We start from the raw sequence: 18244 nt of genomic DNA, 5'->3' as shown, positions 1-18244 counted from the left end.
GGTTTGTTACTCTCGTACCCCGTTATTTTAACTTTGCCACCCTTTCAAAGCATCTGCTAACTAAGCTTTTACCCTGCACTCTAGCGACCATGGCCTAATTAAATTAATCGTGTCCCAGGAGGAAAGGTCAATATTCCGGGGGGTCATAGTATCGGTCACTCTACGCAGAATTTATATGTACGTGTGTCCTATTCCGAGATTCAGCTATTTCACTGTACAGTTCCAAAACTGTTGATAAGAAAGAGATATTACGTACTGTTGCTAATACCGGTATTTATTGTTCAAGTGACAAAGTTGGTACAATTTGCATTTGCGAAAATTCCACCGTCAACATCAGTGCTCTTTGCAACTCGTGTGAGGACATGGCGTGTTGCTCGTCTGTACAGTGAAACAGCTGTATCTCGGAAACCGTTCGGAATAGGACACATGTACATATACACTTTTTTTGCTTAGAATGTCCGACACTGCAACCTCCCCGAATATTGACCTTTCATCCTGGGAGATACTTTATATTCTGATGGCTTTTTAAGTGAACGACCTATCCGGGAGTGGAACTCAAAACACCCAGAAACGAGAACCACGACTTACTTCGCTTTCATACAAACCTCTGCATTGTCTCCGGTCCATGGTTTGATCATCAGTTTCTTGCCATCAGTGGCCTTGTAAAACGGGTTTATTTTTAAGTTACCGCTCAAGCCATTCGTCAAAGCTTTCCAGGAACACAAACCACAATTTTTACTTCCAATCTCCAGCCCTTTTTAGGAACGAGTAATGTAGGAGATAAAACTGCTTGGGCTGTAAACAGATCCTCGTCACTAGCGGGAACAGTAAAAACAGCAGCCACCTTCCATCTGAGGCACATTCTCTTGTTTGGGAAGAGCTCAGATGTCCTGTACAATTCTGATGTTTATAGCGACGTGTATTGTAACGAAATATTCATGGAACCGCCCCTTTTGAGGCTCTAACAATTGTTCAGCAACACAGGAAACTTCTAACGGAACCTTAAGCTTCATTACCGTGTCCACAAAAGCTTGCTACTGGTCCTGAGCTAGCTGAATCCATTCGACATCCCTTCACTCTATATACTGAACTTCCATCTACTTCTAGGACGTCAGAATGTCTTCTTTCCGTCGCCTTCTCCAATCAGAACCGTGTATTAATTTCTGATCTCATGTTTTACGTGTCCCAGTCATTCCTCCCACGTCCATCTGAGCACCTGAATAATGTTTAATGAAGAGTACAAATTACGAAGCTCCTCGTTATGTAATTTTCTCTATTCTCATGTTACTTCCTCCCTCCTATGTCCAAATATTCTTCTGCTTATTACCCTGTTCTTAAATTATTTAACCTACGTTGTCTCTTTGATGAGAGGGAGCTACATTCATTTCATACAGAACTGCCACTAAAATTAATATTTTGTATTTTTAACCGTTAGGGGTCCGTTCTTACGGAGTAGAATAAAGATTCTGAACTACAATTCCTTACTTCATTCTACTCTTAGTGGTAACGTTGTGTATTAGCACAGTCGGTATAGTGACTAGCTACGGGCTGGACGAATCGAGGGATAGGAGTTCGAGTCCCGGTAAGGTAAAGAATTTTCTCTTCTCCATGTCTCCAGACCGGCTCTTGGATCCACCCAACCTCATATGGGTACCGGGGGCTCTTTCCCCGGGAGTAAAGCGGTAGGAGCGTGAAGCTGACCACTCATCTCCAACTAGTGCCGAGGTCAAGAAAATGTGGATCTGTAGAAGCACTCCCCCATACGCCTTCTTGGCGTAGTGCTTGATTAATTAAGCACAGGGATAACTTTACCTTATCGCTGTGGGCTAGTGTTTCAATGAAAAAACCAGCATGAAGCTGGCCTATTCCATCTCAGAGAAAATTTCTTCCAGCGTTTTCATGTTCTTACAACGTCTTATATTCCTTTGTGTTTGCAGCTCTGAACAAGAAATTAGAGTTGTCCCTGTGCTTAACTAATTAAGCACTACGCCAAGAAGCGTATGGAAGAGTGGATATATAGATCCAGGTTTCCTCGACCCCAGAATTGGAGATGAGTGGTTAGCGTCACGCCCCGGCCGCGTTACCCCCGGTATCCATTAGATAGGCTGGGTGGGCCTCAGAGCCGATCTTGACCCCACGGGATATCGAACTCCGACCCCTCTGTCGTCCAGCCCTCAGCCAGTCGCTACACCGACTGAGCTATCCTGGCCCCTACAGTTCCTAATGGTTTCCTGAATTCTTCCTTTGTCCATCATCCGGAAGTATTCCTACCATATTGCTCTGTATTATTGATTATTTTCGCTCGTGCCTGCAATTGCTAGGACTTACTAAATATTTATTTTCCTCACTTGATTTTTGTGGGCATGCCCGGAAACACTTCTAAGAAATTTAATTTTCACTCCTTCCATTATTGTTCTTTCTGCTGTTTCGTGATCCATTTCTGAGAACCATACCAGCGCAGTTGTACAGTCTCACGCCGAACCTTATAGATTTTAACCCCCAGAAGCAAGGAGACATACGCGACAGTGTGCAGACCAGCTGAGGTTGTGTGTGCAACTCTTGTGAGGCATCAGTACCGTCTCCAGCATAGATAACTTATGTCGAATTATCGTCAGCCTTTATGGTATGCATCATGTTGTGGCTCATTTACGAAAAGATATAATTTGGAACAGTCACACAACAGAATAACAAAAAAGAAAAAAAATAGACACTATTGTTTTTATTCGTTGGTGGTGGTAACGCTACATGTTTCTGCCCTTTTCTTGTGTTATCTTCAGGCGTACATGAATATTTTCAGAAGCTAAGTATTCGTGTAAGCCTGAAGATGACTAAAGAAAATGGTCGAAACATGTAGAGCTACCCCCAACAACAAATATAAACAAATGTTGACACAGTATCTACGAGTATTATGGAATGACTTGACTACACCTTCCAGTGTAACTCAAATGTGTGTGTGTATGTGTGTGCGTTTGTGTGATATCTTTACATGTTTCGGTCAACAAACAACACAAGGCGAAGCAGCTCAACAACAAACACAGACTTGGCATGTCATGTACAGAGTGGACCAGACTCAATTTGGCAGTTTTTGGTCATTAATAACTAACCAATCCAACAACACAAGGGATAATGGGAAAGTACCGTTTGTTGTCGATAGATGGCAGCATCATACGGTATGCTGTGAACGAGGTCAATACTCTGCCTACTTAGTGCGCATCGAGGAAACATCATGGCCGGTAGACGGTTGTCTATCGAGCAGCGTGTAAAATGTGTGCGCCTTTTCTCAGTTACTAACAATGTATCAGAAGTCCAGCGCAGGATGTTGGAAGAGTCTGGACCGCCAGCAGTCCACAGGGACACAATCGTCCGAATAAACAAGAAGTTTGATGAAACTGCCAGTGCTTTGAATCCCAAGCATCCTGGTCAGCCGAGAACTGTCCGTATTGCTGACACACAAGCACGTGTTGCTGCGGAACTGGCATCATCTCCTCAGAAATCGAAGCCTACCCGCCGTTTGTCGGCCCTACTGGACATTTCGAGGACAATTTTGCGGAGAGTTTTGAGTGACATGAAGCTGACGCCATACCATCCACGGCTTATTCATGTTCTTAACAAGGACGACTTCGACAAGCGACTTGAGTTCGCCGAGTTAATGCTGACCAAGTTCCAGGAGAATCCTGAACTTATCCGGAATATTGTCTGGATTGATGAGGCCAAATTTCACACATTTGGATCGGTCAACAGACACAACTGCGTGTTTTGGCGGGCAGAGAACCCCAGTACCTCCATTGAATACGATTTCAGTCCCCGGGAGTGATGGTGTGGGGCTGCGTGACGTACGAAGAACTGATTGGCCTGTTCTTCCTTGAAGGTTGCGTCACGGGGGAAACCTACCTAAAGTTGCTGAGGGAAAGTGTCATCCCAGAACTTCAGAGGAGAGAGAACTTTGATGAACTGTGGTGGCAGCAAGATGGGGCCCCACCACACTTCTCCAATATTGTTCGGGCGTTCTTGCATCAAGTTTTTCCTCAACGCTGGATTGGCCGTCGAGGGCCTGTGGAGTGGCCAGCCCGATCACCCGACATCACCCCACCAGACTTTTTCCTTTGGGGTTACCTCAAAGACAAGGTGTACGCTAATCCCATTGACAGTGTGAAACATCTGCGTGAGGTGATTGTTCAGGAGTTCAATAAAGTTCCGGTGAATATGTGTAGAAAGTCGTGTGAAAATGTTGCTTTGCGTCTGCAAGCCTGTGTTGACCTAGGTGGTGCCCAGGTTGACCAGCACCTTGAAAATCGATGACTTATGTGTGTGCGATTCCATTTTCGTAATCATTACAATTGTTAACATTTATCAATAAAAATAACATATAATCAAAAACTGCCTAATTGAGTCTGGCCCACTCTGTATATAGTGACCGTGTTTTATTTGTTACGCAATTAACATTATCCCTGAGCTGAGCTAATGACGAACTGTGTCGTGAAGGCGTACAGGGGAGTGGATATATAGATCCACGTATTCTTCACCTGGGTACTAATTAGAAGTGAATGTCCAGCTTCACGCACTGGCCTCTTTAACCCCGTGGAAAGGGCCCTCGATAACAATTTGAGAGGAGGCTGGGTGGGCCCTAGAACCGGTCTGAACGTCGTGGAGAGGAGAAAAATAATCTTGTCTCTACCGCGATTCGAACTCCGACCCCTTCGGCTGTCCAACCTGTAGCCAGTCGCTATATGCGACTGGGCTATGTACGAGTATATTGAAGAATTAATATTATTTTAAGCGTATGAGATACGTCCAATAACCTTCCTTTGGTATAGAGACAGAACATTGATTTAATGGGCAATTCGGTGCACGTGTGGCGCCTAGCCGCCAGCGATTATTTGGCCTGTTGAGGCCTGGTGTGTAATTGTGCAGTGGTGTGCAGCTGTGCAGAATCACACATCATTCTACAGAATAGGGTGGGGGTGGAGGGGGTTCGTTTACACACACCAGAACTGCACATCTGGTACGCATCGTACAGTATATAGGACTGTAAACGTGGCTTACGCCGAGCAAAATCGCGCAAATTTGTGAAACTGACACTACTCCATGCCATTCCAATAGCTTTGCTACTCTTTTACGCTCTCGCGGATGGAAACATAAAAATTTGTGACCGTTTCTTAATGACGGTCCACTTGTTTACACTGCATCCACAGTGCTTCCCGTCAGTGGCGTCATATTGCTGTTGTGTCTAGCCTCTGCTTCATCTTAACACCCGCTGACAATTCAAAGGGGAAATCCCCTCGTTTGTTACTAGAGCTTCCGTGTTACTAATTCCCCTTGCTTTCTCCTGCCTTTCCAGTACTGCATGTTACCGAACGATAAGTCGAGCCTGAAGTATAACGCCATCTCCCACGAATAACACACACAATCTTCCATTTCGTACTATATACACTTCACGTATCCACATACAAATTTATCAGTATTAACAGAGTAGAGTCGACGCACTGAAACAAGATACTGCTCACTCGTTCGTGACCTACCACGTTCATGTAACGTGATAACACTTGGTAATTCGTTTTGGTATCCCGAAGTTAGGTAATTTCAGAGCTTTCAACTCACTCATATATTACATTTTATATATGTGTAACTAATTCTTTTATGCTAGTGGAGTGGGACTAAGTTCCTTGTACTGCGGCCACTTCTGGCCTATTGTACCAGCCCCAGATGATAGGTGAGGGCGATTGTGGAGCAATTGGTGGAATGAAGATTGGCAGGGGAAACCGAAGTACTCGGAGAAAACCTGCCTCAGCGCCACTTTGTCCACCACAAATCCCACTTGACCAGACGCGGGATCGAACCCGGGCCGCCGCGGTGGGAAGCTAGCGACTAGCCGCTTGAGCTATGGCGCGGCCAATTATGTGTAACTAACGTAAAGGTAAAGTTGTCCCTGTGCTTAACTAACCACTACACCATGAAGNATTAATTTAGCAACACGCGACGAAAATTAACGACTTCAGCACTGGATGAAGGTGAGTGGTCAGCTTCGAGTCCCGGCTGCCATACCCCCGATGAAAGATCCCCCGGTACCCATTGGATAGGAAGTCGGGTGAACCCCAGAGCCTGCCTTCATGACGTGGAGAAGAGAAAATTCTTGACCCTACAGGGAATCGAACTCCCACCTCCTCGGTCGTCGAGCCCATAGCCAGTCGCTATACCGACTGCGCTATCCCGGCTCCTAAATAGCTAAATAAGGCAACTTGGACAGATCAGTGGCCTTAGCGACTAAACAGTGGACTGGGCGACCGAGAAACTAGGGTTCGATTCCCCAAGGGTGAACGGCGAAAGAGTTTTGGGCACGACACCCAGATCGGCTGTGCAGCATTATTTGATTGAGTGGGCACAGCGGGGATAAGATGGCCGAGGTCTGAATCTGACCACTGTTCTCCACCTAGTGCCCAAGTTAAGTATGCGTGAAACTTGTTAAGAACTTACTGCTGCCTACATTAAAATTGTCGGATGTAACCTCAGAGATTCGCATCGTCGCCATGTTTGTAGTTGTTGTCTTATCAGCAACATCTAATACGTAACATATAATTGCACTTTTCTTTATTGCTAGTGTGGTGGGACTAAGTACCTTGTACTGCGGCCACTTCTGGCCTATTGTACCAGCCCCAGATGATAGGTGAGGGTGATTGTGGAGCAATTGGTGGAATGAAGATTGGCAGGGGAAACCGAAGTACTCGGAGAAAACCTGCCCCAGCGCCACTTTGTCCACCACAAATCCCACTTGACCAGATCCGGGGTCGAACCCGAGCCGCCGCGGTGGGAAGCCAGCGGCTAACCGCTTGAGCTATGGCGCGGCCATTATAATCGTAGTTACGATCTGCCTTTTTGCCCAATTTCACACACCTAGCCCAATAGTTCATTAGTTACCATAAAAAGAATGTCTAAGGGAACATTTCATACAACCACTATGTTATTTTCTTTACATGTTATAAAAACCAAACTTGTCTATTTCTCGAAGAAATGTTATTCATCATTCCGGAACCAAATATCGCTTCGCGCGTCCGCCATGTTGTTACTGTTGATTGTAATAAATAATTATGACATTAGGGTCCCATCGAATTGCATAACCTTCATACCGAATTTCAAGAGAATCTGTCAGTAGTTCAAAAGTTCACAGACTGTATGCTGACCTCAGAAGCCTATTTCCTTTCTTTAAGAAACTAAATTTGTTGTTTTTTATGTGACGGGGAATATTAAAATATAAGTCAAATTAACGGGTGATTCTCTGTCTATTTGAATTCAGTAATTTATATAATAAATATATAAATGTGGAAAGATAAATACAGCAAAAGGATGATAAGGGAATATACTGATATCGCGTGCTTCATACGATTGTTGTCTTAGATGTCCTGCTGTGATGTAGAATTTTTACAACCCTGACATTCTGCCGCGGATGGTACCCATGACTTCCACGGATCCCCCTGTTCACATCCCTCATACATCAGTTCCCTTCGTGATACGTATCACTTGCATGGTCACGATTTCCGAGACGGATATTACATTGCACACGAAGACAACTCAGCGTTGCACATGTACTGAAGTTAAGAGAAAGTTCTCCATCACGAAGAGAGTTTAATCTGCATTTCTTCCTCGTAAACAATGCAGGTTTGTTGACTGTAAACTAGTTGCGCATTTGTTTACATTTAAAAATATGTAAATGCACCCATTTTACTCCATCTGCGCCGTCGTCGGTTAGTAACATAGGCCGTTATATCGTTAGGAAGTTATCAGATTTTATTTTAAATATACTTCCGGTATCCATACAAAACAGAAACAAACTGCGTGGCCTGTAGTCCGCATGCGAACTATACCGACCGAGCGACCGCCGCTTGTCGGCGAAGTTAGTGCCAACTTTAGCGGATAGAGGATGTCACGTGGTCAGCGCAACGGATCCTCGTGGCCGTTAATCTCCGTTTTCTATACCTGAAAATACTCGTATATATATTGTATAGACATTCCTCCGTACGTCTTCACGGAATTGTTCTTAGTTAATTAAGCACACGGATAACTGTACCTTTAATTTATACAGTGAATGGGGCGTGTTTGGCAATGTCTCCATGTTATTCACAAAGCAAACTTAATGTTCTGCAAGTTGAAAATCCCTTGCCACTACTAAAGAAAACCAGCCAGAAAAGAAAAGAATTTCTGGCAGACATCCACAACGACTGGGGAAAATTTGGCAGCGATTTTAAATGCCATTATGTCTACAGTCCGATATTTCAGTAATGTTTCGCTGTAATTTCTGCCTCCAAGAATATCTCCGGTGCTTTTACTCAGTCCTTACTGGGGTCATGGGACTGCGCGGAGATTTATTCTTTCTGTGATTTGCATACTAGACTGTGGGGCGTTCTTACAGCCACGTGTTGAACACGAAGTGACTGCGAACCGTAACACAATCGCCTCCGTCTTTGTCTCCTTGAGTGTGATTCAGCAGATGGATGTTTATTAATGTAGGACTAAGTGAAAGCTAACGTTCCTTTCATTCATGTGACGGTGAATTCTGCCAAGAAATTTAGTACAAAATTCAACTGGATAATGAATTAGATTTTTCCTTAGCCGCATTTTCTGTTTCTCTCCATCTCTCTTTCTTTTTTCCTTGTTTCCCTTTTCTTCCTTCATTTCTTACTTCTCCTTTTCCCCTCCTTTTTCTTCCATAATTTTATCCTGCCTTTCTATTTTCTTTCTACACTTTGTTCCTTCGTTTGGGGGCACGCAGTAGTGTAGTTGGTTGAGGCACTATGCTACAAGCCGGAAGGTCGCTGGAACTAGTCCCGATGAGGTGGATTTTTTTTTCAATTGATCTAATCCTTCCAGCCGCACTATGGCCCTGGGGTCGACTCAGCCTCTAACAGAAATGAGTTACAGGGATCTTCCTGGGGAGTAAAATTCGGCAGGCGCTAAGGCTGACAACCTCACCGCCATCTGTGAGCCGATTATCTAGAAAATGTGGAGGCCTCGACGTCTCACAAACCTATGGGCCCTCACGGCCAGTTACAGGGATATCTTTACCTTTACCTTTCAATTTTTCCCTTCATCGCTTCTCCCAATTTTGTTTCATCATCTTCCATTTTGTCTCTTTCGCTTTGAATCACGTCCATAAACATGATGAAATTAATCCACTATTCTTTATTTTTTTATGCAAACAACCCAGCACAAAACCAAGCTCTCGCGTTTTTTTCTTATGGAAATCAGTTGTTTCTTGTACCTTTAAGTGGTTCCTAATCTGCTTCACTTGTCACTTCTGTTTCGGGAGGCATGAAGAAAGCTTCGACTTGTATTTACGCGCTGCTGTCAATAGCGTCAATACATTTGCATAATCATGTTAAGCCCACAGCTTCGTGCGTGCAAGCGTCCGCGTTAAGGTGGTAAAAGACGAGATTTCTTTCTGAGCAGTAGGATAAATTATATGCTAATGTACAGTGAGATATATCGCAGTGCGCAGATGGAAAGCTTAGCTCTGTCAGCATGACAGCGCAACCTGGATCCGTGGAATCTGAAACTCAATACGTATTATCGTGTTATAGCGGTTTTCTTGGCCCACGTGGCTGATTTTATGACACCTACATGACTTCATTTACTTCCGGTGACGTCAAGAAGTGTTGGATCCTGAAAGATAACTACAGCTCTCCAATTGTGAAAAGATGGAGCTGTCAGTTTTAACTGTGTTTTCAATAATCATTCCATACTTACTTATCCTGCCTGTTGATACTAAAGACTCGTATATACGCCTTAGTTTTTATTTCGCCAACTTTTGAAACTGAACTCGTCAGACCACGCAGGAAAACGTGACGTAACGAGATGAGATGTGAGGGTTTTCGTGACGATGAAATCAAGGTTATTATATAATCTTTGGAATTCTGACATCGTTCACTCTCGTAGGTGGTTACCAACGTTTCGATAGAACGTATCACATCCATCTTCAGAGCTGAACGTCGCAATCGAGTGGGTAGCAATACTGCTTCATATTCGGGAAATGCCTGGTTCAAATTTCGCCAGCAACGTCGACTATCTTGACTAAGATTCTTCATAGTTTTCTTCAGCCCCTTCTTGCAGCTGCTGGGACATTACCGTATATTACGTTACGATAGATTCCTTCACGTCCTTTCTACTTTTTGTTAATTAATCTGCCTGTGTATAGTTTGGGCTATGGGAGTGCTGTGAAATTAAAATATTATACAGAATTCGTATTAAGGATATATCATAGAAGTCTCATACCTGCATCCCGCAGGAACGCTTTCTCCTAGCACAAGGCAGTAATTTTAACTCAACTCGGCCTGCTCTTCGTCCTTAAGGATGACGTTTCGGAAAAGTTTCCTTTCTGCTGTGGCTTCACTGACAATGTCCTAATTAGGATTCCTTAATTTTTTTAGGATGATGTGACCAGTTATTTAAGACTTGTTACAGCTACAAGCTGGACGACCCAAGAATCGAGGCTTGATCCCTGTCAAGGGGAGGAAATTTTTTCTCTTTTCGTCAGAAATTAGTACCAGGAATCTTCCTGGGGGTAAAGAGCGGCCGGCGCGTAAGGCTAACAACCTCACAGCCATCTGCTAGTCGATTATCTAGAAAATGTGGAAGCCTCGACGTCTCACAAACCTATGGGCCTCCACGGCCTGTTACATGGATAACTTTACCTTTTACCACAGCTTCTAGCTCTGTCTCTCACCCAACCTACTATCTAATGAGTATTGGGAATTCTCTCTCTGGAAGTAAAGCGGCCGGAGCGTGAAACTAATCATTCGCCTCGTGCAGAGGTTAAGAATACGTGATGTACCGCAGCTTCCTCATGCGTCTTCATAGCGTGATAGTTACTTTATTAAGCAGGACGAGCAAAGCCTGCCTCGGCTCTGAAGATGGAGGCAATACGATTTTTCGAAACGTCGGCAAATTTCTACCGCTCTGTATATCCTAAAAGGTAATACTCTTAATAAGGCGTCATGTTGCCCGTTCTTGGCCAATCCTCCTCTACACACCATCCACATCCAAACTAGCATCACTTCTACCGTGAAGATGTAGGCATCAATTTCTTCCGAAACGTGGTTATAGTAGAATCGAATTAAGTGAGTGACTGACTATGTGGCCCCAGAGCAACTGGCGAATACCGCTCGTCCACCCATCGCTACTTAGACAATAAATGACTGAGCTACCGTGGTATATGCTTATTTTAGATGACAGATTTTATTATATTATGATTACAGTTCTCTGAGATGTGATGCCGTGTAGGTTGGTAGGTGGACGCGTACTTCCTCTATCTTAGGGTAGAAGAGTGGTACATATCTACCAAACTACACGAAGTCACAATCCATAGGACTATATCTTAACAGCCACTGCAGTCATAACCCCAAATCTTATGTTATTAAATTATTGTTAATTTAATTTACTACTTCATCATTAAACTTGGCCTTGTTTTGGGGAAAAGTTTAGTAGCTTCTTTTTTTGGCCCTCTGGACAACGAACATTTACAAAAACGCTTTTATTAGCTTCACTGTTTTGCCTTTCCGTCGGCATTTCTGTATCAACTTGAAACCATTGAACGAATTTTCGTAAACTTAATATTTCAGATTTTTTTACTAAAATCACATTCCAGTTTTGGTTAAAATTGGTCATCCACAACTGACATGTTGCATGAAGACCTGCGCGCGTATCTGCGAGCATATCGAGCATAACTCGTTATATATTAACTGAGCATAAAAATGTTTCTAACAAAAATTGTAGATAAGAATGTAGCACACATTTTATGTTAAATACATTTTTTTCTGTACGTCTTACGGGTTTCGAGATAATTAAAGAAAATCGATTCGTATGCCGATACAATTGATAGATACACGTTTTATGTTACAATCTACGCCGAAGCCATAGGCAATCAAGCACGCGGGGTGAACTTTGCTGAGTGAGTTGCGTCTCATGTTCTCTTTGTAAGGTTAATGGTCTTAACATGATTTATAGGAGGGCTGTCCAACTTCCAGCACACCGGCTGCATTTGAGCCGATTTTGTGCTGCCCTTCGGGGTGTTCTTACATCCCCCTGAATACATGTCAAAGTTTTTCCCCTCTTGGGAGTACGCCCTCTATACGAGGGTGTTTTGACAGCCATATGAAGTACATAAAATCTCGATATATTTTTTCACTGACAGATGGCTCTCTTTCCCACTTACTTCGAGCCGCTACTACACAGATAAATATACACAAACCAATATTTGTTTTGTTTTTACTGTACAGGAGAATATTTGTCCACAGCTCTCAAATTGGTAACATTCTGTGTTTCTCAGAGTCAAATTCATTGAATTTTTCAACCAGCAGGTTGATGTATAACCAATCGAATCTCTTCCGGATCACTGGACATTTTCACTGGAATCTCTCGTGGGTTTTCTTAATCCTTCCAGGCATATGTTCGGATAGTACCTCGATCAGGCAGTGCTCACTTTCTTCCTAATTTTCTCGAGGTAAGTGCTCACTAATAACCCTTTCATTGGGGTAGGGGGCACGCGGTAGCGTAGTTGGTTGAGGCACTACGCTACAAGCCGGAAGGTCGCGGGTTCGATTCCTAATGAGGCCATGGCCTACTCCTTCCAGCCGTTCCATGAACCTGGGTTCGACTCAACCTCTAATAGAAATGAGTACCAAGAATCTTCCTGGGGGTATAGGGCGGCCGGCAAGTAAGGCTGACGTCACCGCCCTCTGTGAGCCTACTGTCTAGGAAATGTGGGAGCCTCGACGTCTAACAATCCTATGGGCCTCCACGGTCGTTACAGAAATAGCTTTACATTTTTTATCGTATCATTCGAAACGTCGGTTTACACAATATCTACACGGCACCACATCCCAGAAGACGGCATTCTTCATAGACCAATATTTTTTAACTAGTATTCCTGTTATTACAATTTTGTTATTTTTTATTTTATGTAGACATGTAATCCTGGGTTCTGTGTAGTGATTTTTGCTGTTGAGAACGGTAGAACAAGATTCTGTTGGCGTATGTGTTCTCACGTCACACATATGCGTATTTTCGATTTTCATGTTTTGTTCTTTTGTGTTTAGTACTACACAAATACGCACTATGAGCATAACGTCAAGATATCTACAAGATCTACTGATGGTGGCCAGAAATAGTGGTCGAAACATGTCGTAGTGTAGGAACGGTATAATTGTCTTTTTCCCTTGGCACTACAGCCCCAGTGAGCCTAGGCCTACCTCCATGAACTTCCGTTCACTTCGGTTTACTAGATCTTACACATACGGTAGGACTCCTTGGGCGAGTGATTAGCTCGTCGCAAGGCCTCTACCTGTAGACAAACACAGAAAAACGCACACAAACATCCATGCCCTGAGCGGGATTCGAACCCACGATCCCAGCTTCCGAGCGAGCGAAAACAGTGCATGCCTTAGACCTCTCGGCTACCGTGACCGGCGTATAATTGTCTTAGGATGATATATATGTTGTGAGACTAAAACCCAGTAGAGTATTCTGTACACAATATGGCGGTAGAATACGTGTTAATATCTGTGTATTTGGAAACAAACATTTCGATTATCTCATGTCCTGTGGACAGTTATTTAGATGTGGCGTAGCTTTGACAATGGTGTGAAGTTGGAGAACCCTGATTTATATTATTTACATTTCTTTTCCATGAGCGCTTGCGGCACGTTATAGCGAATTATGTAGCTACTTGGTAAGAGTTCCAATATAATTTGTTCGGTACGAAGGGCGACAAACATCCACATGCAACAAATTCTTCTGGATGATTGCTAAACAAAAATAAGCGCATTATGAGACTTACCCTGGATGGAGTCTGACGTATGACACGGCCGGTTTTTCATTGTTGTCAATGATTATCTCGGAATCTTTTCTAGTCACGTAAGTGTTTGCCTTCCTTTGTTGACGACTGCTGCTCCTGTGTAGGCACGTTGCTATGGAAACCACGAGGCACATCAGCGCTAGTCCTCTCAACATCTTTAACTGTAAGGTAAAGCCGTAGCATTGCACATACCCGCCCAGTGTGGGGGGGGGGGCTGTAAAATGATTCTGAACTCTGGTGCTGATTCGTGCGGGATTTAACATACGAGCTTTTGCTAATGTGTGTCCAAATACATTTCTATGCTCCATATATCCTACTTTACATGCGTCGAGTTATGCCGCCATGTCCAATGAACGGAGGCCGCGAGGGATGGGTGAGTGTGGGGTCAGACAGAAAGTATGCTTACAGATTTAAGAGTAAGGATTTGAAGATGGCCGCGCCATAGCTCAAGCGATTAGTCACTGGCTTCCCACCGCGGCTGCACGGGTTCGATCCCGGGTCTGGTCAAGTGGGATTTGTGGCGGACAAAGTGGCACTGGGGCGGATTTTCTCCGAGTACTTCGGTTTCCCCTGCCAATCTTCATTCCACCAAATTCTCCATCATAATCACCCGGGACAGGTACAATAGGCCAATCAGTGGCCACCGTGCGAGTGGACCCAGTTGGACTCCACCCCCCACTAAGCGATAAAAAAAAAAAAAAAAAAGGATTTCAAGAAAATTTTTACTGAAATCCCTGAGTATTCAAGACAGAAGGTAAAGGTAAAAAAAATATTGTTCCTGTGCTCATTTAATTAAGAACCATGCCACGAATATGTATGGGGGGTTGGAGGTACAGCTCCATCATTCTTAACCTCGGCATTAAATGGAGGTGAGTGGTCAGCTTCACTCCCAGGTCATTTTACTTCCCGGTGAAAGAGCCCCCGGTACCTGTTTTATTGAAAGCTGAGTGGGCCCCAGAGCCAGTCTGGACGCTTTGAAGTAAATGGTAAATTTACCCTTGTGCTTAACTAATTAAGCATTACGCCATGAAGGCGTATGGGGAATGGTTGTATAGATCCACATTTTCTTGACCTCGACACTAGTTGGAGATGAAAGGTCAGCTTCACGCCTCGGCTGCTTTGCCCCCCCCCTGGTACCCATTAAATAAGAGGTTGGGTGGACCCCCAGAGCCTGTCTAGACAACGCGGAGAAGAGAAAATTCTTGCCCCTTCCGGAATCGAACTCCAGCTTGGACGGTGGAATAGAGAACAATTTTCTTGGCCCTACCGGCAATCGAACTCCGGTCGTCCAGCCCGTAGACTGTTGCTATACCGACTCAGCTATTTCAGGACAGAAGAAAATGAAAAATAATTTTAATTTTTGGATTTCATATTTGGTATATTTAATTTCTTTTTCAATCCAGATATTTTCTTACAGCAATTCGGGGGCTGGGAGTGAATTACAGGCTTTCCCCTTCACCCCTGTTGGTGCTCATAGTTCACCGTTGGGAATTGTGCAAAGTTCTGAGTATTTTAGCACTTAACATTTGAAAAGTAACAGTACATATTTGTATCACCTGCTTCAGTATTCAGTAGATTAGGGGATTTTCCAACGTAGTGTATTTGTGCGTTCCGTACGGTTCTCACAATAAACAGCGACTGTTTCCCTAAATAACATTAACCGGTTGGGCTTTGTAGAGGAGACGTAATGTGTTTCCTGTGAGGTACGGACTGAATATCTATATTATTTGTGTGTTCCGTATGGTTCTCACAATAAACAGCGACTGTTTCCCTAAACAGCATTAACCGGTTGGTCTTTGTAGAGGAGACGTAATGTGTTTCCTGTGAGGTACGGACTGAATATCTATATTATTTGTGTGTTCCATGTGGTTCTCACAATAAACAGCGACTGTTTCCCTAAACAACATAAACCGATTGGGCTTTGTAGCGAAGACGTAGTGTGTTTCCTGTGAGGTACAAAACAATTTTAAAATATTATTTAGGTAAATTTCGTGCTTTAAATGATGAAAATTGGGGCGTAGTATCTAATACATTGAAGTGTAGTGGTAATTATGTGTACCACCTCATTCAACATTAGAATTTTTTTAATTTTTCTCACACAGAATAGTTGTGTCACATACTTTGTCATGTGATTCACATGATTGTAATAATGATTATTTATTGAACAGCATTAACAGGTTGTTCCTTGCTTTGAGATAGGAACTAGAACATTTGGAAACACTGAATAAACTCTGTGGACAAAATCAAAGATTTTGAAATGTTAAAGCAAGTGGTATATACAGGGTGATTCACGAAGTTTTACCCCCACTTAGGGATGGCATTCTTGAGGTAATTTGGAACAAAAAATGTTAATATACTAATGGTATCCAACTCATAATTAAAGAGATACAGTAATTTGAAAATTGGCGAAAAATCCTTTTTCCTCGAATTTCAGTCAAAACAAATTAGAAACACAATACAAACACTTTTTAAATCGTTAATGTTTTAGAAAAGAAGCATTCTAAAACCATTTTTTTTTTATTTCTTAATTTTGCATTGTGCAACATTTTTCGTCTATTTTGTGTTACAAAATTACATTATTTTCAGCATCCCATTCTGTAAACATACCAATGGTTGCATATCACACCCTTCTATCAATCTGTTTCCTTTAAACTGTAGTGCTTTAGAAGACGACTGGATTTACATAAGATTTTCAAAAATGTCTCCCTGCACGTCAACACAATGCGTCGCACGCTTATGAACCGCTCTGACTATCTACCTACACGCAACATTCAAACCGGTCTACCTTATCTGCTGACATAGCTGACTGGAACGTATGGTCGCCCACGCTGAAGCATAGCGCTGCATTCACAATGATGCGTTTCGAAACTCTATTGTTTCTCCGTAACTATTGAAAATCGACCACAAGTTTATAAGGAAATTTTGCAGGAAATAACCCCAGGAAAAAAACCATACGCCGGGGAAAAACTTCGTGAATCACCCTGTATAGTGATCGTTATGCAGCAAATGGTTTAAATAGTGGTTAAATAAAGTGACAGCTTGGTAGAGCGATGCTAAATGTTGATTATCCTTAGTAGTATCAAAAATAGTTTCGAATATCGTAATAGTTTACCTTTAAAGATCTCTTAAAATTGTATGTTCACTCATCTGCATGTACCCTATTTCGCCTTCATAAACACATCATATTTTCCTCACACGCAGAGTTAAATTATTTTTAACACTTGAAGGAACTCCACTTTCAATGATTCATAACAAGTAACAACTTCACTTCTGTCAACACCAAAGTCTCTTTAATTCTGTAAGCCTGCACTGTATTTTATTACATTTTCTGAAGGAAAAAGAAATATATTACTTATCGCAGTTTCAGCTGTATATCAAATTATTTGATCTGACTTAATACACTGGATCCGTAAGTATATCTTGGTATTCTGTGAGTCGCTGTGCCCACAACATTCGTGTGCTTGTCTTTCACCAGTCTGACGGCATTGAAAGTTAGAAGCTCGACCGTTGTGCCCAGCCTGTCAGGGAGACACAATTGGTCGGGTCTTGGAGGACATATCTTCCTTGAATATCTTAACTTTCTCTTACATTCTTGTCCACTGTAGCTCGCTGGCCTTCGCATGATCATAACCCATCTCTCCTTGATGAAGTGTTTCCAGTATTCCATACGTTATGAGGTCTTCACAGCGGTGGTTATTCATGTTATGGTCTTTTGTGTTGTGATGCCATGTAGTATTTCAGCGGAGGAATATGTTACCTCTATCTTCAGGGTTAAAACACGTAATGAGACTGTTTTCTTACCCACCGTTCCATTTATTTATCTCCTACCTTGTCTCTCAGTAACAACCTTTCTCACAGTCTATATAACATCCACATTTTAACCCTGAGGACAGAAGCAGTATGTTCCTCCGAAACTTCGTCATCCTTACAGAAAACTACACGATGTCACTACCCAGAAGACCACACTCTGAAGTTAACTTCAGTCTTATCGGACTGAAAAATGAACTGGTTGTTGTAGAAGGTTTGGTTCTCTAAGTAGTCTTCGTGGTGCGTAATGGCGGATCATTGATTAGTTCTGTGGCTCTGTGGTAACAACTCCATTAATAATGGTCTGGTAAGACGCGCCACAAAGACTGGAATACCACAGAGACTTGCGGAAAAAGAGAGTCAGTGTCCACATGACGTTTCAGAATAAAGAGGGCATTGTTTTTCTTTCTGTTGTTTGTGAATAGGTTAGAAATTACATCATTATGAGCCTGGTAATTTATAGCCTTCACAGAATCTTTTAAATGTGATCAGACGAAAGAAGATGAAGTGACCTGAAGCGCAGGACTCGTGAGAAGCACATCACACTAGATTTTTCATTCTGGGCTCATTTGGGTTAGACTCAACCATGTCACTGGA

At 42.9% G+C, this 18244-nt stretch overlaps 1 protein-coding gene across 2 annotated transcripts in view; it reads right to left on the bottom strand.

The window, feature by feature from the left end:
- LOC111866982 (epidermal growth factor-like protein 7) overlaps window positions 1-17353 on the bottom strand; it is a 41963-nt gene extending 24610 nt beyond the window's left edge. Inside the window, exons 1-2 of one of the 2 annotated variants that reach the window (XM_033752528.1) lie at window positions 16953-17353; window positions 13823-14001 (exon numbers count right to left, since the gene is read on the bottom strand). In XM_033752528.1, coding sequence (XP_033608419.1) covers window positions 13823-13995 — 173 coding nt within the window. In that variant the 5' untranslated portion in view covers window positions 13996-14001; window positions 16953-17353. Of the gene's footprint in view, window positions 1-13822; window positions 14033-16952 lie in introns of those variants that run through there. The other variant, XM_023856390.2, reaches the window with a different exon arrangement.
- Between the last annotated feature and the right edge of the window lie 891 nt (window positions 17354-18244).

The sequence above is a fragment of the Cryptotermes secundus genome, unplaced genomic scaffold, assembly GCF_002891405.2.
Source record: "Cryptotermes secundus unplaced genomic scaffold, Csec_1.0 scaffold42, whole genome shotgun sequence".
NCBI lineage: Eukaryota > Metazoa > Arthropoda > Insecta > Blattodea > Kalotermitidae > Cryptotermes > Cryptotermes secundus.
Note: the sequence above shows the minus strand (reverse complement) of the source record. Positions and strands in the feature narration are given on the sequence as shown.